General features: G+C 46.9%; 1 protein-coding gene across 23 annotated transcripts in view; it reads right to left on the bottom strand.

Moving 5' to 3' along the window:
* Window positions 1–2,029: 2,029 nt before the first annotated feature.
* Window positions 2,030–25,151, bottom strand: part of ATG13 (autophagy related 13) — a 44,294-nt gene continuing 21,172 nt past the window's right edge. For 9 of the 23 annotated variants that reach the window (XM_003815210.6, XM_063608436.1, XM_063608433.1 and 6 more), the window contains 11 exons: window positions 20,244–20,284; window positions 19,324–19,420; window positions 18,893–18,991; window positions 17,029–17,122; window positions 11,560–11,670; window positions 11,000–11,136; window positions 8,641–8,755; window positions 7,952–8,029; window positions 7,618–7,734; window positions 6,996–7,124; window positions 2,030–4,282 (listed from right to left, as the gene is read on the bottom strand). In XM_003815210.6, the coding sequence (XP_003815258.1) occupies window positions 4,205–4,282; window positions 6,996–7,124; window positions 7,618–7,734; window positions 7,952–8,029; window positions 8,641–8,755; window positions 11,000–11,136; window positions 11,560–11,670; window positions 17,029–17,122; window positions 18,893–18,991; window positions 19,324–19,420; window positions 20,244–20,284 (1,096 nt within the window). In that variant the 3' untranslated portion in view covers window positions 2,030–4,204. Of the gene's footprint in view, window positions 4,283–6,995; window positions 7,125–7,617; window positions 7,735–7,951; window positions 8,030–8,640; window positions 8,756–10,999; window positions 11,137–11,559; window positions 11,671–12,423; window positions 12,523–17,028; window positions 17,123–18,892; window positions 18,992–19,323; window positions 19,421–20,243; window positions 20,285–25,151 lie in introns of all 23 variants that reach the window. The other 14 variants (XM_024930940.4, XM_024930941.4, XM_063608442.1 and 11 more) reach the window with 2 other exon arrangements.

Raw genomic sequence — 25,151 nt, 5'->3', positions numbered from 1 at the left:
ACACCTGTAATCCCACCACTTTGGGAGGCAGAGACAGGAGGATTGCTTGAGCCCAGGAGTTCGAGACCAGCCTGGACATAGTTAGATCTCACATAGTAAGATCCTGTCTACCAAAAATAAAATAAAAAAAAATATTAGCCGAGCATGATGGCACATGCCTGTGGTTCCAGCTACTGAGGCGGCTGAGGTGGGAGGATTGCTTGAGCCCTGGAGGTCAAGGTTGCAGTGAGCCGTGATTGCACCACTGCACTCCAGCCTGGGTGACAGAACAAGACCCCACCTCAAAAAAAAAAAAAAAAAAAAAAAAAAAGTAGACCATATCTAACACCGCGAGTGTGCAGTGGTCATGGGTGAATGGTGTGATAGCCCCAGCCTCATGCAACAGCAGCTGGGAGAGGGTCCCTCAGCCCGAGTCCTCCCTTCCTGCCCACCCCTCAGCCTGAGGCCAGGCCATTTCCACCTGCCAGGCCCACACGGAGGCTGTGACAGATCCAGTTCTCCTATCCTCTCTTAAGCAAGTTTTGCTTTGCTTTAAAAGTTAAGATGGTTATTTACCGCATTTTTTTTTGACAGGTTTGTTGGTGAGAAGGTAGGCCAGAATTTCACCTCCCATAGTGGTCAGGTTCCAGGTGTCTGCTGCTTGCTTGCTAATGGCAATCAGGAGGCTATAGCGGCCCCAGTTGGGCCTGGTTTTTCTCCTCCTTGCTTGTCCGGGCTGGGGGAGCAGGGCCAGAGCTGCAGGATCAGGCTGTGGTTACAGATGGTGATTACAAACAAACATTGGGCCTCAGCCCCAAGAAGCAAGTCCCATTCCACAATGGTGGCCTTCCTCCAGGCACTGGGGGCCTCCCCTCTCTGGATCTGCTCAGCTAGAGCTGAGTGGCTGAAATAGAGAGGCAGTGACCCAGGGAAACAGGAGCGAGGAAACTGTTTACTTGGGTTGGGCTCCTGGCAGGGCCTCTGCTGACTGACTCAAATGCCAATTTACCAAGGCCTTAACAACGATGGCCTCCAGGGGTAGAGTGTAGGGAGATGCTTTAAAGAGGTAGGACACCATTGCTGGGCATGGGGCAACTGAAAACTTTGTTATTGGGGGTTCCTGATTGAAGGGGGAACACCAGAACAGCCTTTTCGTCACTTCTGACTCAGGTATTGGGCAACTGTCCTGGCTGGCCACATGGTCAGTGTCACCTGGTTTACTAATAATCAGGAGCTCCTGGCTCCAGGAATAGGCTGGATTTGGACTTTTCTAACCAGCCCTTTTAATCCTGGGCCTTAGCTTCAGCCTGAAGGCGGGTGGGGAAGCAACCCAGACAGCAGCTGTCCAGTTCTGTCAGTTCTCTTTTGCCTCTAGAACCATCCCTACCTCCGGGATGTTGTCTCCACCAATCAGCTCCCTCCCCTAACTATGGTCACAAACTAGGAGAATTAGGAGGCGGGGCTGGCCCTGGCCGGGTTGGGAGGCCTGCAGCCCCAGGCCCCAGGAGCCAGACAGGACGCATCCCCCGGGGCTCTTCTACTCTTCCTGGCTGCTCAAGCACCGCCAGTCAGATCAAGGCAGCTAACAAACTTGCATGGACCTTTAACTTCCTGCTACTTCTCTTCTGCTTGCTCAGCCACAAATCCTCCAGATGGCTTGGGGAGCCCTGCACTCCCTGCCTCGCACTGTTGTTTTTCCCTCCAGGGTGAGTTGTTATGTAAGAGCAATAAAGAGCTGATAACGGTGGCCTGCATTTTATGCAGATTTTACTATGGGTGTATTTTAAATGCATTCTCCAACTGAATATTCAAATTCAAGCCCCTGATAGGGGACCAGGGAAAGAGAAATACTAAGAAGTTTCCTGACCCAGGAAACCCCAGGGTATACAGCCCCTAAGTGGCCACACCCGACTCAAAACAGGCTTGCCGAGACACTTGAGGTCTTTCTGCGCTTCACAACGCAGCACTCTCCCCTTTCCCAGACCTGCACTGGGGCAGGGGTGGGGAAGGGGTTACGAGGTCTTCAGACAACCTACAGGACAGGAGGCTGTAAAGTACAGAAAAAAATTTATTGGAAATCCCTTGAATACATTTTGAAGTGTAGCTCAGTATTTCCAAACAAAGTAGGTTGGAGGAGGAGGAGGGACTCTGACACCTGGAGACAAACAGCTGGTCCCAGCCTGTCCCGGGGGTGCTGCAGGAGTCAGTCTAGGGCTCATTCCTTTCATGGTAGGTCTGAGGGGCAAGGGCCGGCCTTAACAGTTGCTTTACTTCTCCCAGGCTCAGCTCAAAGTCATGGCTGAGACTCTTCACAGATGGAGCCCTGGTGAGAGGCTGCTGCCACCTGTAGATGCCAAAGATTGCTGCCTCAGACAATGGCTAGGCCTTTCCATGCAAGGCCTTGGAAAGAGAGCAGTAGCTGAAATATGGGGGCATCAATAACTTACCAGGGGCCTTCCCCCTTCTCAAAGCTGGGGCCTTGGGGATAAACCTGGGCCTGGGTTCAGCAAGCCACGCATGTGCTCTGGGCCAAAGTCAGGAGGGCCAGTTGGCTGCTGCTGCTTCTGCTAACAGTTCTTTGTGGCAGCAGCAGCACGCAGAGCTCTGGTCCCCGCCAGAGCCTGCTCCAATCCTCAGAAGTCAGCCTTGTATGTGGGAACAGTGTCACATGCAGTATACTAACAAGCAGCTGAGAGCCACCTGCTCCACTGAAGCACAGCTGCTGCCAGTGAATGCCCCAGGTGGGCCAGGAGGAATGGAGTAGACCTAGATCTCCTTGACCAGGACTACCAGCGAGGCTGGGAAAGGACAGATGATAGATGGGTGAGGCTAGGCACTTGACTTACTCAAGTAACAATACCTGAAGGGTTAAGTCAATCATACGCCCAGCTTTGATTTCTCAACCAGAAGCCAATCCAGCTGGTAAACCCCAGGGCAGTGTAGAGAACCTGGGATTAGAGGGAGATGGTAGCTAGGCCCAAGCAGGAGGAAAAGCTCCACAGGACAGCCCCAGGGATGAGGAACAAGTACCCAGGCAGTTGGGGGACACACACAACATCCCCTAACCACTACATGTGGCCATCACATTTAGCACCCAGGACTTCCTGGGCTGCCAGAATGGAGTCAGTCACTCTGCAGAAGCTGTGGGAGATGTAAGGCTCTCACCAGGAATACGCAACTATCCAAGGTAAAGCCTTTAGTCAGTTCCAGTGCAGCCACACTGGGAGGTGACTTTGTCCCCGGCCAGCCCTCTTCTTGGATCTCGCTGTCTGTATGGTGGGAAGATCCTCAAAGCAGCAGCCCGGATTCTCAATAACCTCCGGAGGAGGAGGTCTCCGTCCCAGGAAGAGCCCTCCGCCTTCTCCAAGTGAAAAACAACTCACCTCAAACATATTTCCTCTATAAAATATCTGGTTTCTCTGAAAGTAATAAATATTTACCATGTTCTATAACCAAGGAGCAGCAACGGGGGGAGAAGAGGAAGAGAACTTTGCTGTGACTCCAAGTGACAAAATCCTAGAGATTCAGGGTGCCATTTTTATTTCCCATGGAGCTGAGGACCTGAGCACAGGCAGCCACCAGGGCTGCTCAGACCCTCCCGACCTTCAGGGGTGGGAGTGGTTTTGGAGTTCTGATCTTGGGCAGGCAGGCCTGTCATATTGCCAGAAATACAGGCATAGAGGCGAGAAAGAGAGGAAGAGGAGAAGAAGATAGCAGGAAGTAAAGGGGACAATGAAGAGAGCTAAGGGACTCCTTCCTTCTTCCTCCTGGCACTGTCTCCTTCCTCTTTCTGCCTCCACACCAATCTCTTGGCCACCAGCTGGAATGTCAAATAGTGGATGGTGACAGCAGGCAGGGAAGGGGCCAGCTGCAAGGCAGGCCCAGGCAGGAGGCCGGCAGCAGGAGGAACAGGATGACACCCTTGGGAAGCAGTTGGTGATGGGCAGGGCACACAGATGGCCCTGCTGAGGGCTTTTTCGTACAAAGGTTCTTCCCATCTCCAAGGCCAGTACGTGAGTCTTCTCCAACTGGGCACTGGGCTTGACTGCCGCCACGGAGTCTCCAGGAGGTCCAAGAGTAGGGACTTCTGGGTCCCCATGGAAGAAGCCAGCCTCCCTTCCACCTGGCTCAGAGCAGGATGAGGGGTGGGAGCAGCTGATGCATGGGAGGCTGCTTGTGCCCTGGGGCCACAAAAAGGGGGTGCTGCTGGGACTCGAGGATACTTTTACTGCAGGGTTTCCACAAAGGCATCAAACTCGCGGACATTCTTCTCATGCACAGCCAGCTTCTCTGGTAATGAGTCCTGTACCAGAAAGAGAGGGAAGAGCCGTTTATTCAGGCAGGGACTTGAGGAGGCAGCCAGCCCAGTCCCCAAGAGGGGAGGGAGCAAGCAAGACAAAGCTCAGCCCTAGCTGGGCCGAGCAAGTGGGAGAACGCAGGGCAGCTGCGTAGGCACAGGGTAGGGAGGGGTATATGCATCAGGGCTTTGCGGGGGCTGGAGGGTTAATGGAACGGCCTTGGGAGTCCAAGTGGGCCACACACTTAACAAAAGAGAAAAGGACCACAAGAGCAAGATGATTCAGAAATTAAACATGAAATATCCCTGGCACAGATCTGACTGACACTAGAATAAAATACCAAGTGTACAGCTCTACAAATTAAACAGTTTACAGAAGATTTCTTCACACCCTTTGCTGGGCATCGGGACCCCCTGGGGGGAATGTGAACCAGGTGGCCCCGCTATACTGCTGACATTCTGACACAGTAGCAGGTCTGTGGTAAGGCCTAGGAATCTGTATTTTTAAATTTTTTTCTTGAGACAGAGTCTCGCTCTGTCACCCAGGCTGGAGTGCTGTGGTGCGATCTCAGCTCACTGCAACCTCCGCCTCCCGAGTTCAAGCAATTCTCTGCCTCAGCCTCCTGAGTAGCAGGGACTACAGGCACCCGTCACCAAGCCCAGCTAATTTTTTGTATTTTTAGTAGAGACAGGGTTTCACCATGTTGCCCAGGCTGGTCTTGAACTCCTGATGTTGTGATCCACCTGCCTAGGCCTCCCAAAGTGCTGGGATTACAGGCATGAGCCACTGCACCCGGCCAGAATCTGTTATCTTTATACCAGCTGAGGAAGGGGTGAGTTAGAGGTTGAGAGAGAATGGTAAAGACAGAAGCAGAGGAAAACAGAACTGTGAGAAGTTTAACTGTCCTAGAGTATCAACTATTAATAAAAATGCGTCTCTACTGATGACTAAATGAACAGAAGCTGCATCTGCAGAGTTTCACCATCACAATTTCCTGCCAGTAGGGGTTTAAACATGACCACAAGGGAGTGTGGAGAGTCTCTTGCCTCAGAGTTTTTAATGTGGCCTGGAGACACCAACAGCTGAGGGTGGTTTGGGTGCAGCTTCCTGAAAGGAGAGGGAGGCCTCAGAACTGGCTACGGCTGTGGCATCAGTTGAGAGAATTGGAGCCACACTTTCTTCCAAGTGCATGTCATGATAAGCAAGGGAGTTTAGTGGTTAAAAGGCTAAATTGAGGAAGCAGATCCTCTAAGATCAAGCAAAGCTTTGTTTTGCCTGGGTCTGTGTGACCATGAGCAAGCTAATCATTGTTGGTTTTCTCATCTGTAAACTGGGATGAGAAAACTTACCTCTTAGGGCTGTTGAAGATTCATGTAAAACACTTAGAAAAATGCCTGGCACTCAAAAAGCCTTGATTTTTATTTATTTATTTGTTTTTGAGACAGGGTCTCACTCTGTCACCTAGGCTAGAGGCAGTGGCGCAAACATGGCTCACTCCAGCATTGACTTCCCCAGCTCAAGCAAGCAATCCTCCTGCCTCCACCTCCCAAGGCAGCTGGAACTACAGACGCATGCCACCACGCCCAGCTAATTTTTTGTACTTTTTGTAGAGACAGGGTTTCACCGTGTTGCTCAGGCTGGTCTTAAACTCCTGAGTTCAAGTGAAGGCCTCCTCAGCCTCCCAAAGTGCTGAGATTACAGGTGTGAGCCACTGTGCCCGGCCCAAAAGGTCTTGGTAATAGTAATTATCACTTTTTTTTTTTTTTTTTTGAGATGGAGTCTCACTCTGTCACCCGGGTTGGAGTGCAGTGATCCAATCTTGGCTCACTGCAACCCCCACCTCCCAAGTTCAAGTGATTCTCCTGCCTCTGCCTCCCGAGTGGCTGGGATTACAGGTGCCCGCCACCATGCCTGGCTAATTTTTGTATTTTTAGTAGAGACGGGGTTTCACCATGTTGGCCAGGCTGGTCTCGAACTCCTGACCTTGTGATCTGCCTGCCTTGGCCTCCCAAAGTGCTGGGATTACAGGCGTGAGCCACTGCACCTGGCTATTACTGTATTGTTATTACTGGGCATGCTTTTCTCCTTAAAGCAAATCCAGGGCAGCTACCACAGGATCTTAATATCTATTTAGGAGGTGATCATTCCACCTCAAAGAGGGACATCTCCTGGCATGGGGCACCCAGTTTGTGGCTTGTGCGGGGCACTCTTCTGCCCCTCAGAGGCAGGAAGAGGAAATGCCCTAAGCAGAGATGGGGTCATTATGATCAGTATCAGGACATCTGGTCAAGTGTGAGAACTGATAGATGATGGAGTGAGCTCTCTGAGGAAAGAGCAAGAACACAGACACTCAGGATCTCACAATCTCCTCTGCTCAGTACCACTGGCATCTGCCTGGAAAGCTAAATAGCTAATGCAATGGCTGTTAGAGCAACTTGGCCTAGTGGCATCTGCAAGGAGAAGATGTCAGGCACAGAACAACAGGATCATGTAAGTAATGCTGAGAATGTGCAGAGAAAGAAGGAACCAAGCTCAAGCAAATTCCAGACAATGACTGCCGGGCACAATGCCAATTTCAAGAGTGATCAAAAGATAATTTTCTAATTATGTCTCTTTCCTATTACAGGGAAGATAGAAGGTGGTAGGCCTCCTAGGCCTTTGGCAAAGGAATGACCATCAAATAAGGATGCACTGTGGTAGAGGAAGACGTTTCCATACCAAGTCTTCAGCCATGGACTGTGCTCCAATATCTATGGAGAGGCTGCTCAGCTGAGGTGGGTTCTGAAACTCCCGATAGAAGGTACCCAGGTCCATCGGAAGAATGTCATCTTTAGAAAAAGCTGGTTTCTTCAAAAACAAGACAGAGTCAGTTTAGCTTGCCTTGAACCACAGAGGAGATAAGCTATGAACAAGTCTTTCCTTCTAGCAATTATCAAAAGGTTCTTTCGGGCTTATCTTAGGGAGAGAAATCTTTACACTTTTCTCTCCCAGACTGTTCACTTCTAATGCTGGTGATAATATTCCTCTCCACTAGTTAAGTTTATGTCCCATTCCTTCAAACTCCTTGCCTAGCCACGAATAGGACCTAAGTGGGTATCAGTGGAAAATCTCCATTTAGAGTTGAATTTCATTATGAATTTTAACCAAAGGCATGACAAAAAATGCCTTGTTGTTTATCGGCCTCCAAAATGTCTCCCCAGACCAGACTCCACCTGTCCATCCCTTCTGTCTACACCAGCACATCTGATCCCTATGAAGGAAATCTGGATCAAGTGCAGTAGATGCTTCTAGGTCTAGTTCCCCGGGACAGCAAAGGTCAAGGAAGGTGACGGCGACTTACAAAGTCTATCATAACAAAGTCATCATGGGTATTGCCACTGCTGCCCCCGCTGGAGCCATCTGAGTTCAGGCTGCCCTGGAGAGGAGATTCAGTCTCTGGGGAATCTGGAGGATTCACCTGTTTCATAGCAAGGCAGGATTAGGGCTGATGCTGTGACCCAGATTCGAGTTACTGTAAACAATCTGAAAATTCTGGGAAGAACTTAATGCTGGCTACAAACCCATAAGCCGAGGGGCCATGGTTTATAGTCTGTGGGGGATTAGTGACTCTGGCTCAGGAAGAACAATGACTAGCGCACCATCTACTGGGAACTCGTAGTCAACGGTGGGCTCACCATTGGATCGGTATCCTCCAGCTCCAAATTCTTGGGAGCAAACATGGCAAAGGGTATATCCAAACTCGTCAGGGTCACCTGAAGAGACACAGGAGAAAAGCGTTCATGCCTGCCCCTCCCGCAGTGTTCATGCTTCCTTCCTGGTTGCCAGAAGCCTAGAGGTCCAGCAAGTTCACACAGCTATGCTGACCATGCTGCCCCTTAGGCTCCTGCCTTGTTAGAGGCTCTCCAAGCTCGCTCACCTCCCTGTCCCCCATCACATACACCCACAGCATAAACAAGGGTTGGGGTCCTGAGGACCCTGGGAATTCAGCTTTGGAAGCCTGATCCACAGTAATGCAGTAATAATGTGCTTCACTGGCCCCGCTAAGGAGGAACCTCCTAGTTCAATTCAAATAAGGCCGAGGCAATGACACAGTGTAGTGTTTTTGTACTAAATGGTATCTAGGTCTAGTCTCCCTTTCTTGTAGGAGGCTTTAAAAGGTCACAGAACAATAGTTCTTAACTTATTCGGGAGGGGTAGCACAGGTTATTAATCCTCTTCACAGAAAAATTTACACACACATACAGTTTTGCATGCCAGTTCAGTAGTTTCATATATATTAATATCTCAGGTTAAGAAAACTGCCTGTGGGGCCTTACTCTAAGAACTCAGACATTCTCACAGGTGGCAGTGGCAGAAAAATCACCTGGTTAATGGGTTTGTTGACAAAAGCCCCCACTTTTCGGACAAAGATGGTCTCCAAGACATCGTGAGGGGAGGCCCGTCCCTCGCTGCTGTTTGATACGGTTTCAGTATCCTCACTGGAGGAGAAAGGTTAAGTTAGTACTCGTTCTCAAACCACAGCAGGACGACTTAGTTCACTATAAATACACCATCTGGTGGGGCTGTGGCCTAGGGCAGGAGTTGGTCCCCACTGGCCCATCAATGGGAGATGGCATTATGTGGTCTGGCTGATGCCACTATTGCCCTGCCTTTTGAGTTGATTGTAGAGGGCTGCACTTCCTGGAACTACTAAAATTTCTAGCTTTTCTTCTTCTTTAGTTCCAAATTTGATTCCTTAGCCTGCCAGAGATCTCTTTACCCTTGACAAATTGCCTGGGCTAAGGTTCTCTAGGCTCCCTGCCATGTTTCCTCCCCTCTCCTCGCCCCCAATCATCCCTCCCTCAACTAAAGGTCTTTGAATGACATATTTAATTTGGCTGTTCCCACTCCCTCCTTCCCCAGCCTTTCAGACTGAAGCTGAGTCCTGCACAGGGGGCCCTAAGCAGCAGCAGTGGGGGCCCATGGCTGTGGCTGCCAAACCAGCAGTCACAGCCCTGCAAGCAGCAAGGGTTAGGAAAAGTCCTCTGGCCAAAAACGGGGATTCAAGGTGGGCAGGAGGATTGTGCAGTCAAGTGGCCCCTGGACTCCAGCCAGCAGGGAGGACCTGTACTATGCAAAGGCTTTTGAGCTCTTATGACCTCCATTTAAGAATTTCCACACAGGGGCCTCTGTCTTTAGCTACTCCTGGACATGTCCCAAGAGTCAAGGCTCAGAAAACTAGAGTGTAAAATGCCTTTAATCATCTAACAGAGGGAGAAAAGGGAGAGGATGGAAGTTTGAGAAGCCAGGAATGACATAAATTATTTTTCCTGATGGATGGCACACACACACACAAAAACCTTCCTAAATGACTCCTTCCCACTTTACCGTGGGAATGAAAAAAAAAAATCAGGAATTTCTATCAGGAGAAAGTTCATTTAGAATGTGAGGGGGCAAAGTAATCTCAGTATCTCTGGGGCCTTCAAAATCAAGGGAGGGTAGGGCAGGTCAAAACAGCCCATGGCTCCCCAGGGAGAGTGAAAGCATCATGGAAAGAAGGGGTGGGGCTCTGGAGTCAGAGAATCTGCTCGCCCTTGTGCCCTGTGAGCTAATTGAGCTCAGGCCAATCACTTAACCCTTTGAAAGTTTCTTGTCTTTAAATAAGCAGGTAACAGTGGTGACTTCTGCAGGGTGGAAATATGAGAACGTTCACTTCCTATCTAATGTCTTTAGGATTTGAGTTTTACAGAATGTATCACTTCGGTAATCAGAAAAGACAAAGATTTACATTTTTTTAAATGAGGAAAACAGTTGTTCCAAAGGCTCTCCATGAGGCTCTGACACAGCAGAAAAAGGAGATCAATCCCAACTACAACACAGACATACTGTGGCCCAGACTTCAGGGCTATGGTCAACACCCTGTTCTGGTCCTTGGGAAACACTAAGGACTGACTCCAAGGATATAAATCTTGGGGTAAGAGAAAAACATCTGACAACCCCTTTACTGGATAAGGGTGACAAGAACCGAGCTCCTGTTTCCCGTTGGTACTGAAGTTCCACGCCAGCTTCCTGACATCCCAGCAGATATATCAGATTCTTACCAGGGAACTTCAAGGAGTCTACACTTTTTCTCTTTCATTTAAAAAAAATATTTTTGAGGCTGTGCATGGTGGCTCACGCCTGTAATCCCCGCACTTTGGGAAGTCAAGGCGGGAAGATCACTGGAAGCCAGGAGTTCGAGACCAGCCTAGGTAATATGACGAGACTCCCATCTCTACTAAAAATACAAAAATTAGCCAGGTGTGGTGGCACGCGCCCGTAATCCCAACTACTCAGGAAGCTGAGGCACGAAAATCACTTGAACTCAGGAGGTGGAGGTTGCAATGAGCCATGATTGCACCACCGCACTTCAGCCTAGGCAAGAGAGTGAGACTCTGTCTCCAAAAAAAAAAAAAAAAAAAAAAAAGGAAAAATAAATTTTTTTGAGAGACAGAGTCTCACTATATTGGCCAGGTTAATCTCAAAATCCTGGCCTCAAGCAATCCTCCCACCTTGGCCTCCCAAAGTGCTGGGATTATAGGTGTGAGCCACCACTCCCAGCTAGGAGTCCATGCTTTGGGCTCAAATGCCATGTCCCAGCCAATGCTGAAAGTTACTCTTTACTGATTCTAAATAAGCACGTGTGTCAGGGAGCCCAGGCCCCGGCCAGCCTTCCCAGAGACAGAGCCAAAATGTGAACTCACCTACTGGAGGGTGTGGCAGCACAGTGGGTTCCGTCAGAAGGGGTGCAGGTTGCCAGTCTCTCCTGGTCAGCCTGGGTACCATGGACAGGCTGGTTGGGAGCAAGGGGTACCCCACCTTCCTTCCCAGGAACCATCAGCTTTGGGGAAAAATGGAAAGAGACAGTGAATCATGGCATGCCAGGCAGGAGGGGAACCTCACATTCTAGCATGATGGTATCTGCTTTTGACTTTTTCATCACCAACGCTGCCACCAAGTAGGTAGCAATCCCTAGATCTTTATCCTCTCTGAAACTCAGTTAATGGAAGAAATGCACGGTAATGACTAATGACTACAGAGGAAAAAGGAAACGGAGAAAAATCCTGGAAAAGTCTTCTTTCCTTTCTGAAGTCTAAGAGGCTCCTTCCTCTCGAGTCACTTTTGGTCTCTGAAGTTACGAAAGAGTTTTGCTTCAGAATATAGCACTTAGAACATATCCCTCTGCCTTGAGAGACCCCTCAATTGCCTCCGGGCAGGGGAGGCAGCACTGGAAACCCATAGTCCTCCCCATCTTTAAAGATACCTGGTGAGGGTGTGTAGCATTTAAGCCAGCAGCAAACACTACTGGATAAGCCAGGTCAGCTGATCCAACGCCCAGGGCAGCAGGCTGATAGGAAAGGCGAGAGCTTGAGAGCTAAGCAAGAGAAAAACAAAGAGGAGAAAAGGAAAGGCAAGGAAAAAATAGGCAATCCCAGAGTGTGACAAACAAGATGGCTCAGTAGAGAGATAAGGAATGGCTCCCGCCCACATGCCCACAGTGCAGGGGGCCTGACGTGATAGGGGTTAGGGACAGATGAGGCCGTTATTAGAGAAGAAAACACAGACTTGTTTGTACTGGGATTGGGATTCCAAGCTGTGGAGCTTCCCAAAGGCCTCAAATAAGTTCCTTGCTCCCCGTTTTCCCAGGGGCTGAGCTAACTGTTTCAGTGCTAAGCCCAGCAGATGTGTGGAGCACAAGCCTGCGCAGAACTGGTAGCCGAAGTCATCAGGTTCTCCAAAGTCATTCTATTCTCTCCTTTGTCCTGAGGCCCCTTTGACATAGAGAGTCCTCTTCTCTAATCACACCCTCCATCACCCCTGGGTATGGGAATGTTGCTATTTATATTGAAAAAAGACAGAATACCAGTTGTGAGTTGTTTATTTAAAAATCTGATATAAATAACTCCATGTATTTTTCACATCAATGGTAGGAGGAGGGGCAGATGAAAATTCCCTATTTTAGGCTGTTGGGCCGTGGCTGTGTCCTATTAAAATCTATTACCAAGCCTCAAAATAATCCCACAGAACACTTGGGACATTTAAATAACTGTACCTTATAATTTATTTACAATTTTTAAATAAAAGGATGCCATCTGATTATACCCCCTTCTTCCCATTATGGACTCACTTGATGGGAAAAGGCCAGTCCTGCCATGGGGACCCTCAGGGTGTCCGTCACCACAGGAGTAGGGGTCTGAAAATGTGCCTTTGTGACAGTAAACACACACTGTGCACAGACACACACAGAGACAGGAGAAACAAAAAAAAAAAAAAAAAAAAAAGAAAAGGGACTTGAGAAAGAAGTGAAGAAACTCTGGAAGGGGCAGTAGCAAGAGAGGCCAGAACTGACACTGGAGTCAGGAGTGAAGCAGGGCAAGGGCGTGGGGCTGTCTTTCCAAAGGGACAACTTGGAAGATTCCTAGAGTGATGTTTATTTCAGGGCATTCCATGTATGCCTGTCTCCCTGATGAGCAGTTAGAAAACAAAGCTGAGGTGAGCTGGCTACAACTTGGCAAAAGAGAGAAACTTGAGTCAACCATTAGTCTGTCTCTACTCAAAAAAGACAGGAAGTCAGACAGCAGCTTCCAAAAGAAAGGTCTGACTGCAGATGCAAGGTGTGCTGAAGATGAGTAAGGATGCGGGGCTTGTAATGTTCAACTGAAAGCCTTTTTCAGGAAACCCAGAATCTGCAGGACAGTTTCAAACAGCTGAAGGGGTGGCTGGAACTTGAAGAAGCTCAGATGCATGCTTCCTACGTCATTCCAGGGAAGACAAGTGGGTGTGCAGGGGTGTGTGTATGCGTTCTTACAGTCCCTGATGGCGTAGGTGAACCTGATGAAGTAAAAAGCTGGGGGCATGTTGAAAACTCTTATGATTTCAAAGCTACTTAAGGGCATAATGATTATGGTCATGATGATTATTTTGGGTCTTACTGTTCCATTTTTTTTTTTTTTTTTGAGATGGAGTCTCACTCTGTCGCCCAGGCTGGAGTGCAGTGGTGCGATCTTGGCTCACTGCAATGTCCACCTCCCAGGTTCACGCCATTCTCCTGCCTCAGCCTCCTAAGTGGCTGAGACTACAGGTGCCCGCCACCACGCCTGGCTAATTTTTTTGTATTTTTAGTAGAGACGGGGTTTCACCGTGTTAGCCAGGATGGTCTCGATCTCCTGACCTCGTGATCCGCCCACCTCGGCCTCCCAAAGTGCTGGGATTACAGGTGTGAGCCACCGCGCCTGGACTGTTCCAGTTTTAAACCTGACCGATTAGCTAATTAATGCTTAGAACTAGAGGCAGGACCTTAGGCCACACAGTAGGTTCATTTCTAGACTCAACTCTGTGCCCAAATGGCACAACGATCCTTATACTGTTGGCAAAACCAACAACATCACATTAACATGTATTTACTGGACTCCAGCAAAAGCTCCAATAGAAGTTGCTGAATTGAGTAATTATGCAAGTCACTAAGAAAAATACTACATTATTAACAGGAATAATATTAACAGGAATGAGGAGAAATGATAGCAAATGATTGTCTCTCTACTGCCAAGAGAAATTAGGTTCAAAATTGAGTATTTTTGTACCAAATTGTACCAGCCTTGATCAGAGGTCCCCAGGGAGTAATGACAGGGCTCACTTATGGAGTGCAGGCTGTTGATAAGAATTTGGTGTGATCTAGTTTTAAATTGCGATAAGACACAATAAGAGACAGTTACCATTAAAAAGATAGCCTCTAGTCACACAGGCATACAAACTTTGATGCAAACACCAGGTGCAGAAACTACTAAACTTCCATTTACTTTTAGGTTCAACTTTCCATTGTATCAGGGAAACAGACAAACTGATTTGGTTAAGGCCTAGTCTCACCATCCCTCATATCTCCCAAGTTACAACTTTATTATTTATGAATCTATTACTTGTAAAACAGAACTGCTTACTGAAATTTAAATTTGACATATCTTTTAGAACAGCTGGGATGAGCTTATAAAAATAAAAAGAAAAATATTAGACATATCTACAAGTTAATTACCTAAAAACAACAACAACAACAAAAAACCCTGCTTCCATTAATGTGCACTAGGAAGAAAGTAGGTCTTTGTCTGCTTTTTTTGTCAATGCTACTCTGTGTCAGTAAGCATACAAGAAGCTCCCCTGACCAGATCACTGCTGACATTCATGCCTACATATGTTCATGAGAGCAGGGGAATGACAATTCTCAAACCCCCAAACTAAACTGTTTTGGCAACTTCAGAACAAGAATCTCTTTCACCCAAAACAAACTAGGACAATAGAAACAATAGTGATCCATGGATTTTACAACATCAATCACAGACATTAACTCCTGCTTTTGAAACAGATTACAACTGTGAGTTTATTATTTTATTTTTTTTGAGACAGGATCTCGCTCTGTCACCCAGGCTGGAGGGCAGTGGTGCGATCTCAGCTCACTACAGCTTCAACCTCCCAGGCTCAGGCGATCCTCCCAGATCAGCCTTCCAAGCAGCTGCAACTACAGGTTTGTACCAACACACCTGCTAATTTTTTTATTTTTGGTAGAGACAGGGTTTCACCATGTTGCCCAGGCTGGTCTTGAACTCTTGGGCTCAGGCGATCCTCCCTCCTTCCTTGGCCTCCCAAAGGGCTGGGACTACAGGCATGAGCCACTGAGCCCTGCAGAACTATGACTTTTTTTTTTTTTTTTTTTTTTTGAGACGGAGTCTCACTCTGTTGCCCGGGCTAGAGTGCAGTGGGGAAATCTTGGCTCACTGCAACCTCTGCCTCCGGGGTTCAAGCAATTCTCCTGCCTCGGCCTCCTGAGTAGCTGGGATTATAGGCACCCACTGCTAGGCCCAGCTAATTTTTTGTATTTTTAGTAAAGAGGGGGGTTTCACCATGTTGGCCAGGCTGGTCTCAAACTCCTGACCTCATGATTTACCTGCCCTGGCCTCCCACAGTGCTGGGATTACAGGCGTGAGCCACTGCGCCCGGCAGAACTATGACTTTAATCCAATATCTTCTCCAACAACCAAAGATGGAAAAAATTTTTTAATTTTTGGAATTACAAAAACAGTACTTGGGAGACTGAGGTGGGAGGATGGTTTGAGCCTGGGAGGCGGAGGCTGCAGTGAGCCAAGATTGCGCTACTGCACTCCAGCCTTGGCGACAGAGCCAGACCCTGTCTCAAAACAAAACAAAACAAAAAACACAGAAGGGCTGGGTGTGGGGGCTCAAGCCTGTAATCCCAACACTTTGGGAGGCCAAGGCAGACAGATCACTTGAGTCCAGAAGTTCAAGACCAGCCTGGGCAACATGGCAAAACCCCATCTCTACAGAAAATTAAAAAAATTAGCTGGGCATGGTGGCATATGCCTATAGTCCCAGATACTCCGGAGGTTTAGGTGGGAGGATCACCTGACCCTGGGAGGTCTAGGCTGCAGTGACCCATGACTGCACCACTGCACTCCAGCCTGAGTAACAGAGTGAGACCCTGTTTCAAATTAAAAAAAAAAAAAAGGCCGGGAGCAGTGGCTCACACCTGTAATCCCAGCACTTTGGGAGGCCGAGGCGGGCGGATCATGAGGTCAGGAGATCGAGACCATCCTGGCTAACATGGTGAAACCCCATCTCTACTAAAAATACAAAAAATTAGCCAGGCGTGGTGGCGGGCACCTATAGTCCCAGCTACTCGGGAGGCTAGGCAGGAGAATGGCGTGAACCCGGGAGGCAGAGGTTGCAGTGAGCTGAAATCGTGCCACTGCATTCCAGCCTGGGTGACAGAGCAAGACTCCGTCTCAAAAAAAAAAGGGAAAAAGAAAAATTGAAAAAAAAAAAAAACCAACAACAACAGTAAATAAAAACACATGGACAGCTAATGAATTTGTCTGGTCCTCCAAATAAGAAGTTGAAACAGGAGAATCTGGGCTGATTTAAAGGCAAGTAGAACTGAGGTAGATCTAGAAGAAACCATCTAATGTGAAAGTCAATGAGGAGAGCAATACTTAATGCAGGCAGAAGAGGAATCTGGAGGCAAGGAAGCTGAGGATGAGTGACTTGTGGTGGAAGGCAAGAAATGTGCCCCAGCAATTCAGCCAGCTGCAAAAATGACTGTTTAGCCAAAGCAGCCTTGGCGCCACACACATTACACAACAAGACCACAGGGGTGCTTTCTCTGGGGAAGCTGACAACAGTGTTTGGAGCCTGTGTTTTATGAAACTGGGTTTGCCACTGAAGACTGAAGTGGAAAAGTTAATGGTTAAAAATGTCTGGATAAGGAATACACACAAGCAGAAATCTGTGTCAACTATAAAGAAAAGCTGTACTACTGGTTTCTCCCTGTCATTTTATGCTAAATAATTTTTGGCTCTTTGGGGCCTCTTCCATTACTAGAAATGAAATTTACCACTCAATAGAGAAGTAGCTATGAAGTTAACAAGTGTAAGTTAGACAAAATCTCTGGTGTCAGAATGCATTTGGAATTCTGTGACTGATGTTCTAGGGAATTTTAAGATGTCACCAGGAAGGTAAGGGCTAAATGTAATCTTGAAGGTTATGAATAATTACAGACTAGAAATACTATCTTCTGGACAAGAAGGCTCTCTCTTACCCCTCAAAGTAACCCCTTTGAAACAATCACCACCACTATCAAAAGGGATTGTAGCTAAATTTGGACACCATTTCATAAAGCCCATATATATACCAAAAAACTACCACCACCCCAGAACCTGCTTCCCCCTACCTGGGATGGTGGGGAGGTGGAAAAAGAGGTGGTACACACTTCTTGAGAGTCTTCTACAGATGGGTATATTACTCCAGTGTCCTCACCAGCAGTTCTAAAGTGAAAAGAAAGAAAGAATGAATTTTATGGTGGTGGCAGTCAATTTCAGAAAGTCTATAAAAGGTGATTAGATAGAGATGGGACCCGTGCTAAGAACGGTTTCACACAGTTCGTACTGGCAAGAAAGGCATGTGGAGTCCTCAATAATTTCAAACATTCCAGAGAGTGGCATTCAGAGGTTTGACAATGTTTTGTTCTTGTTTTTCATTTTTAAGACAAGGTCTCACTCTGTCACCCAGGCTAGAGTGCTGTGGCACGTCTCACTGCAGTCTTCCCAGGCTCAAGCAATCCTCCTGCTTCAGCCTCGAGTAGCTGGGACTACAGGAACGTACCACCATGCTCAGCTAACTTAATTTTTTGTAGAGACAGGGGTCTCCCTCTGTTGCCCAGGCTGGTCTTGAATTCCTAAGCTCAAGCAATCCTCCAGCCTCAGCCTCCCAAAGTGCTAGGATTACAGGTGTGAGCCACTGCGTCCAGCCTGTTTTTTAAACCCAAACATCTTACCTGACCTATTATTTGAGAGAGCATTTTCTTTTCTTTTCTTTTTTTCTAAATTGGTAGACTCACTCACACCTGTAATTCCAGCATTTTGGGAGGCCGAAGCAGGCGGATCATCTGAGGTCAGGAGCTTGAGACCAGCCTGACCAACATGGAGAAACCCCATCTCTACTAAAAATACAAAAATTAGCCGGGCGTGGTGGCGCATGCCTGTAACCCCAGCTACTCGGGAGGCTCAGGCAGGAGAACTGTTTGAACCCAAGAGGTGAAGGTTGCGGTGAGCCAAGATCACGCCACTGCACTCCAGCCTGGACAACAAGAGTGAAAATCCGTCTCAAAAAAAAAAAAAAAAAATTGGTAGAAACAGTGTTTCACCACATTGCCTGGGCTGATCTCCAACTCCTGGGCTTGAGCAATCCACAGATCTCAGCTTCCCAAAGTGCCGGGATTATAGGTGTTAGCCACCATGCCTGGTCTGAGAGAGCATTTTCTTAAGCCAGGCCAGGATTGGAGCCACATCTGGGTTTTCAAAGAATTATCAGTAGTAGAGACTCCACGAAACAAGTATCTAAACCCTAAAGCCAAGCCTATTCAATTTCACAAGTCTATCACATAAAGGTACTATCCTTCCTGATATACATCTAGTCTAACCCCTGTTTTCTGAGTTCTAGACCTGGAGACATTTTATTCTGATATGAAACTAATGTGCCAGATGGTAACCTGAAAACCAATTAATTTGTCAAGGATATTCCACAAATCACTGCCACTCTTCTAAGGCTCTAAGTAACTTGTAACTGAGAAAAGTCTTTTTTTTTTTTTTTGAGACGGAGTCTCACTCTGTAGCCCAGGCTGGAGTGCAGTGGTGCAATCTCAGCTCACTGCAACCTCTGCTTCCCAGGTTCAAGCAATTCTCCTGCCTCAGCCTCCTGAGTAGCTGGGATTATAGGCACGTGCTGGCATGCCCAGCTAATTTTTGTATTTTTAGTAGAGATGGGGTTTCACCAAGAAAAGTCTTATCACTAACATCAAGATCCAAAATATCCCAAGAATTTTCTGAGACAGTCTGTATATACTAAGTCTTGGTGTACCTAAGAGGGAGCAGAAAGAAGGGAAACTGGCCCATTTGATTTCTCTCCATGTGGGGTCTCCATCAGTGGCCCCCTGCCCACTGGAGAGTGAGTGCTGAGAAAAGTGTTCTATGCGCTTGTGCAGGATGGATGCTTCTGCCCAGCTGCAGTTTGGGAGAGCACCTTTTCACATTCCTCACCTGTAATTGCAGGGGTGCATGGGAGAGGAGCTGGGATAGGGACGGTCCACAAAGTGATCAATAATAATCCCCATGATAGGTGGGGTCCTCTCAAATTGCCTGTAATACAATAAGCAGATTCCAGTATTTGTTAGAATGCCTTTCCAGCCCCCACAAAGTCCTCAGAGGGCCCCTCACCTTACATCTGTTGGCAGGCACTACCAGAGCTTTAACTATCACAATCCCTAAATATAAACCACCAATCCTACGTTCTGGACAAACTGGCTCTGGGACACTCAAATTCTCCAATCTGGCAACTGCGCTCTCTCTTTATTCTTCTGAAGGTACTGCTTTCAGCAAAGCTGAATTGTAGGTTTAGTCTTAAAGTTTAGGAGAAAAAAAACTTTAACATTTTCGGAAGAGTTCTTTTTGATTCCAGGGCTCTTCCTCACCTGGTAGACATGAATGCCAAGTTAATTCTGTAAGCACAAGAAAGAGTGATGGTGCCCACAGGGGTGCCCACTGTCCCAACACGAACTGTCTGGAAGCCTAGGAGAAGAGATACATTATTAGCTTCTTTTGCAGAGAATACTGACACTGCCCCCAGACCGTCTTTCCCTGAATTATTTGGCCTATTGTGTAATCTCTGGCATTATCCACTTAGCACGTTAAGTGCAGCAGCCTTAATTTCATATGTGTGTGTGTGTGTGTGTGTGTATGTGCGTGTATGTGTGTGCATATATAGGTTTCTTCCCTCTCAATGTATTCTATATTGAGCCAATATTGGCAAGGGAAACAGCACTCTATTTATAGATAAAGCTACCTTCAAAGAGATAAAATAACTGTTAGTTTTAAGGCCTGAGAAAGTTCTACTAACCAGCCCTGCAAAGGATACATCACATGCTAAAAAAGACAGTGAAGGAGCACTAGAATGTCACACAAACACTTCAGTTTAAGAAGTAATTGCCTTCCACCCAAGCTGCCACTCCACGGCTAAGTAAAGAGCCAAGGCCTTGCAAGTGACACTTTCAACAAAGCTTTCCTGATTTTCTTGGTTTCATTTCCAATTTTTCAAAATTTTTGTTGTTCATCAGAAACATTTAACATCCTCACTGTAGAAAATTAGGAAAATATACAGTTTTATAAAGAGTAAGAAAGAAGACTGAGTTCCTGGAACTTTGGGAAAAATTATTTGGTTACCCTGGCAGATCAGGGGTAACCTGGACCACCTACCTGCATTCTCATCTTTTCTTTACTTGTATTATGCATATTAAGATGACAATCTACATATTATAACAAGTAGAAACAAAGCTCATCTCTGAAGTTAGGAGAGCTCTGAACACTACGATGTTTTTCAACCGTTGATACATACCTTCTCCTAAGCCACTCAGCTGAACTTCTCCAAAATATATCCTGTATGGAAGAAAAAATAAGAAATGTTACCTGATTCTTTACTCCTAAGGGCCTCTATAGCCAAAACACGTAGAAACAAAATAAAACAAAGCCTTCCTTACTCATCTGCTCAAATACCTCTGCTGATGGAGCATTAGTAATTCCTACTACTTCAATTAAGCTACAGGCATGGAGACGTACAGAGTGGGTTGGTTAAAAAATAAGGAAAATAAGGCCAGGCACAGTGGCTCATGCCTGTGATCCCAGCACTTTGGGAGGATCACTTGAGGCCAGGAGTTCAAGACCAGTCTGGGCAACATAGCAAGACCCTGCATTGACAAAAAATAATCTTGCCGGGTGTGATGGTGCATGCCTGGAGTACCAGATAACTGGGAGGCTGAGGTGGGAGGATCACTTAAGCCCAGGAAGTTGACGCTGCAGTGAGCCAAGATTGCACCACTGCATTCCAGCCTGGGCAAAAAGATGAGACGTTGTCTCAAAAAAAGAAATGAGGAAAATAATAATTAAGTGGAAACTGCTATTTAAGTTTCTTCTCTCTGCTACTAAAATGTATTTTAAAATTATACCTACTGAGAAATAAAGAATATATAAATAAAAGTGGCCAACAGGTCTAGGATTGCTACTAGAAGGCACTGGTTTTTTTTGTTTTGTTTTGTTTGAGACGGAGTCTTGCTCTGTCACCCAGGCCGCAGTGCAGTGGCATGATCTCGGCTCACTGCAACCTCCAGCCTCCTGGGTTCAAGCGATTCTCCTACCTCAGCCTCCCAAGTAGCTGGGATTACAGACGCATGCCACCACGCCCGGCTGTTTTTTTTTTTGTTTGTTTGTTTTGCTTTTTGAGACTGAGTCTCACTCTGTCGCCCTGGCTGGAGTGCAGTGGTGCAATCTCGGCTCACTGCAAGCTCCGCCTCCCAGGTTCATGCCATTCTCCTGCCTCAGCCTCCCGAGCAGCTGGACTACAGGCACCCGCCACCACGCCCGGCTAATTTTTTGTATTTTTAGTAGAGACGGGGTTTCACCGTGTTAGCCAGGATGGTTTCGATCTCCTGATCTCGTGATCCGCCCGTCTCAGCCTCCCAAAGTGCTGGGATTACAGGCGTGAGCCACTGCGCCCGGACCTGTTTTTTGGTTTTTTTTGAGACAGTGTCTCGCTCTGTCGCTCAGGCTGGAGTGCAATGGCACCATCTTGGCTCACTGCAACCTCCACCTCCTGGGCTCAAGCGATTCTTGTGCCTCAGCCTCCCAAATGGCTGGCACTACAGGTATGCGCTACCATGCCTGGCTAATTTTTGTATTTTTGGTAGAGACAGGGTTTCGCCACGTTGCCCAGGCTGGTCTTGAACTCCTGAGCTCAAGTGATACGCCCGCCGTAGCCTCCCAAAGTGCTGGGATTACAGGTGCAAGCCACCATGCCTGGCCTGTTTTTCGGGTTTTTTAAAAATAATTTTTGGTAGAGACAGGGTCTAACTATTGCCCAGGCTGGTCGCAAACTCCTGGCCTCAACTGTTTTTTTTGAGACAGGGTCTCAGTGTGTTGCCCATGCTGGAGTGCAGTGGTATGACCACTGCCCACTGCAGCCTCAACCTCCTGGGCTCAAGAGATCCTCTCACCTCAGCCTCCTAAGCAGCTGGGACTACAGGCACGTGCCACCACACCCAGCTAAGTTTTTTTATTTCTAGTATAGACAGGGTCTCGGTGTGTTGCCCAGGCTGGTATCGAACTCCTGAACTCAAGCGATCCTCCCACCTCATTCTCCCAAAGTGCTGGGATTACAGGCGTGAGCCACTGCCCCTGGTCCTGGCCTCAAATTATTCTCCCACTTCAGTCTCCCAAAGTGCTGGGATCACAGGCATGAGCCACCATACCTGACCAGAATGTACTAGAGTTTGATAAGTGGTCTTTAGTTGTGGGAAGCTCTCTTTTATACACACACACATACACATATATATATATGTATATATATAAAATTTTAAAAATAGTAGTGATGAGGTCTTGCCATGTGACCCAGGCTGGTCTGAAACTCCGGGGCTCAAGCAATCCTCCCACCTCAGCCTCCCAAAGTGCTGGGATTACAGTTGTGAGCCAACTGTGCCTGGCCATGAAGAAATCTCTAAGTAGATGGCTTAACAAAGCAGTAAATCTTTTCCACCGTGGAATAATGAACTAGGTAAGACTATTCTGAAAAAAAATAATAAAAACATAAACATAGTGGAACCTTCCTATGATTCTCCCTGGACAGGCCAGTCTATATTAGCAAAAAGTTTGAATTCAAAATACCTAAAATCTATTTTCATATTTTTCAAGTAATATTGTTAAAATTAAATATATACATGGGTTTATTCAATAAATACTAAGCTCCAACAATGTATGAAGAAGCTTCGCCAGGCGCGGTGGCTCACGCCTGTAATCCCAGCACTTTGGTAGGCTGAGGCGGGTGGATCACGAGGTCAGGAGATCGAGACCATCCTGGCTAACATGGTGAAACCCCGTCTCTACTAAAAATACAAAAAATTAGCCGAGCGTGGTGGCGGGTGCCTGTAGTCCCAGCTACTCGGGAGGCTGAGGCAGGAGAATGGCGTGAACCTGGGAGGCGGAGCTTGCAGTGAGCCGAGATTGTGCCATTGTACTCCAGCCTGGGCAACACAGTGAGACTCCGTCTCAAAAAAAAAAAAAAAAAGAAGCTTCATGGTTAGATGTTAGGAATGAAATAAGGATAAATCCGAATCCTAGGTCTTACAGACTACAGTTTTGTATGAAAGAAAAGAAATGTAGCTGGACATGGTGGCTCACGCCTGTAATCCCAGCCCTCTGGGAGGCCGAGGTGGGCAGATCAGTTGAGGTCAGGAGTTCAAGACCAGCCTGGCCAGCATGGTGAAACCCCATCTCTAATTAAAATACAAAAATTAGCCAGGCGTGGTGGTGCATGCCTATTAATCCCAGCTACTTGGAAGGCTGAGGCACGACAATCACTTGAACCAAGGAGGTGGAGGTTGCAGTGAGCCAAAATCGTGCCACTGCACAGCCTAGGTGACAGAGCAAGACTCCACCTCAAAAAAAAAAAAAAAAAAAAAAATGAAATGTATGTAAATATCTGAAACACAAAGCACAAAAGTACTACAGATACGACAGACAAAAGATACTAAAAAAGCAGGGATCAGCAAACCTTTCTGTAAAGGACCAAATGGTAACTATTTTAAGATTGTGGGCCGTATAGGCTCTAACAAATACTCAGCTTTCTGTTGTATTGCAAAAGTAGCCATAGACAATATGTAAACAAAGGGGATGGCTGTGTCCTAAAAAAACTTTTTTTATAAAAACAAGCAGATGGTCGGCTGACCATAGTTTAGTGACTCCTGCCATAAAGTAATACAGGAACAATGTTAATAAAGTGTTGGTAAAAGAGATCTTGCTAAGTAAATACCCTTTAAGGCCTTTAACAAAAAGCTGAGACTCAGGCAGTTCACTATTCATGTAAATACTGATACAGTGCTTAAAATTTGCTAAACTTTTTCTTGGCTATGTGTATTTTTTTGAGACAGAGTCTTGCTCTGTCACCCAGGCTGGAGTGCAGTGGTGTGATTATGGCTCACTGAAGCCTTGACCTTCTGGACCCAAGCAATCCTCCCTCAGCCTCCTGAGTAGCTGGGACTACAGATGTGAACCACCACACCTGGCTAATTTTTTACATTTTTAGTAGAGACAAGGTATCACTATGTTGCCCAGGCTGGTCTCGAACTCCTGACCTCAGGTGATCCTCCTGCCTCGGCCTCCCGAAGTGCTGGGATTATAGGCGTGAGTCACTACACCTGGTCAAGACTATTCTTTAATGGTATCACGCTGTTAACCTTCTAACAATAGTATAAAAAGCAGGTGGAAAAGCCAAGTCTACCTCTGAGATCACCCACATCTCTAGATCTAAGCTACAGTTATTTGTATCCAAAAGCACTCCTAAATGATCAACATCCTGTGAGCAGTACTAGTTTGTTTGGGGTTTTTTGAGATACAGTATAGCCCTGTCACCCAGGCTGGAGTGCAGTGGTGTGATCTTGGTTCCCTGCAACCTCCGCCTCCTGGGTTCAAGTGATTCTCGTGCCTCAGCCTCCCGAGTAGCTGGGATTACAGGAGCGTGCCACCCTGCCCAGCTAATTTTTTGTATTTTTAGTAGAGACAGTGTTTCGCTATGTTGTCAGGCTTGTCTCGAACTCCTAACCTCAAGTGACCCCCCACCTCAGCCTCTCAAAGTGCTGGGATTACAGCCGTGCGTCCAGCCCCTGTGAGCAGTAATTACTCCAGAGATACATGATAAAGGAACACTTTAAACACTTGTATGAAAAGGACTAGCAGTCCTAGGTAACTAAGCCGATGATTTTAGTAGGGTATCTTTCTAATATATCTCAATAGAAGTCTAGCAATTTTCAAATAAAACAACTTGAAACCAGAAGACTACAGAGAAGATGGCAAAAATTTATTAAAGACCTAGAAAAATAGACATGGTTAGGCTTGCTAGGATATTGCTAAGAAAGTTAAAGGAAATGACAACTATTCTCAGGTACCGGATTACTTCAACAGAACTAGATAAGTCTCTCCTCCTTTGGTCCCTCTATCTTGCTATACTATTCATCTAAAAATCAGCTCTATACATGTAAGGCAAAGGCTTAAACCAATGGCTTATCACTAAATACAAAAGAAAGGCATCTTTGGTAGATTTGGGACCCCAGCATTCCAAGCTCTTCTCTCACACTTTGCTACATACCCTCTACTCCACCACTCTGGTTCATCTGACAATCTGAGCAGAGCTCTGACCCTGCCCTCCACTTCTGTGCCTTGCTAGCTGCTGAGCTCTCCATCTGGAATAATTATTCTCCCT

This window comes from Pan paniscus, chromosome 9 (assembly GCF_029289425.2).
Source record: "Pan paniscus chromosome 9, NHGRI_mPanPan1-v2.0_pri, whole genome shotgun sequence".
Classification (NCBI taxonomy): Eukaryota; Metazoa; Chordata; class Mammalia; order Primates; family Hominidae; genus Pan; species Pan paniscus.
Note: the sequence above shows the minus strand (reverse complement) of the source record. Positions and strands in the feature narration are given on the sequence as shown.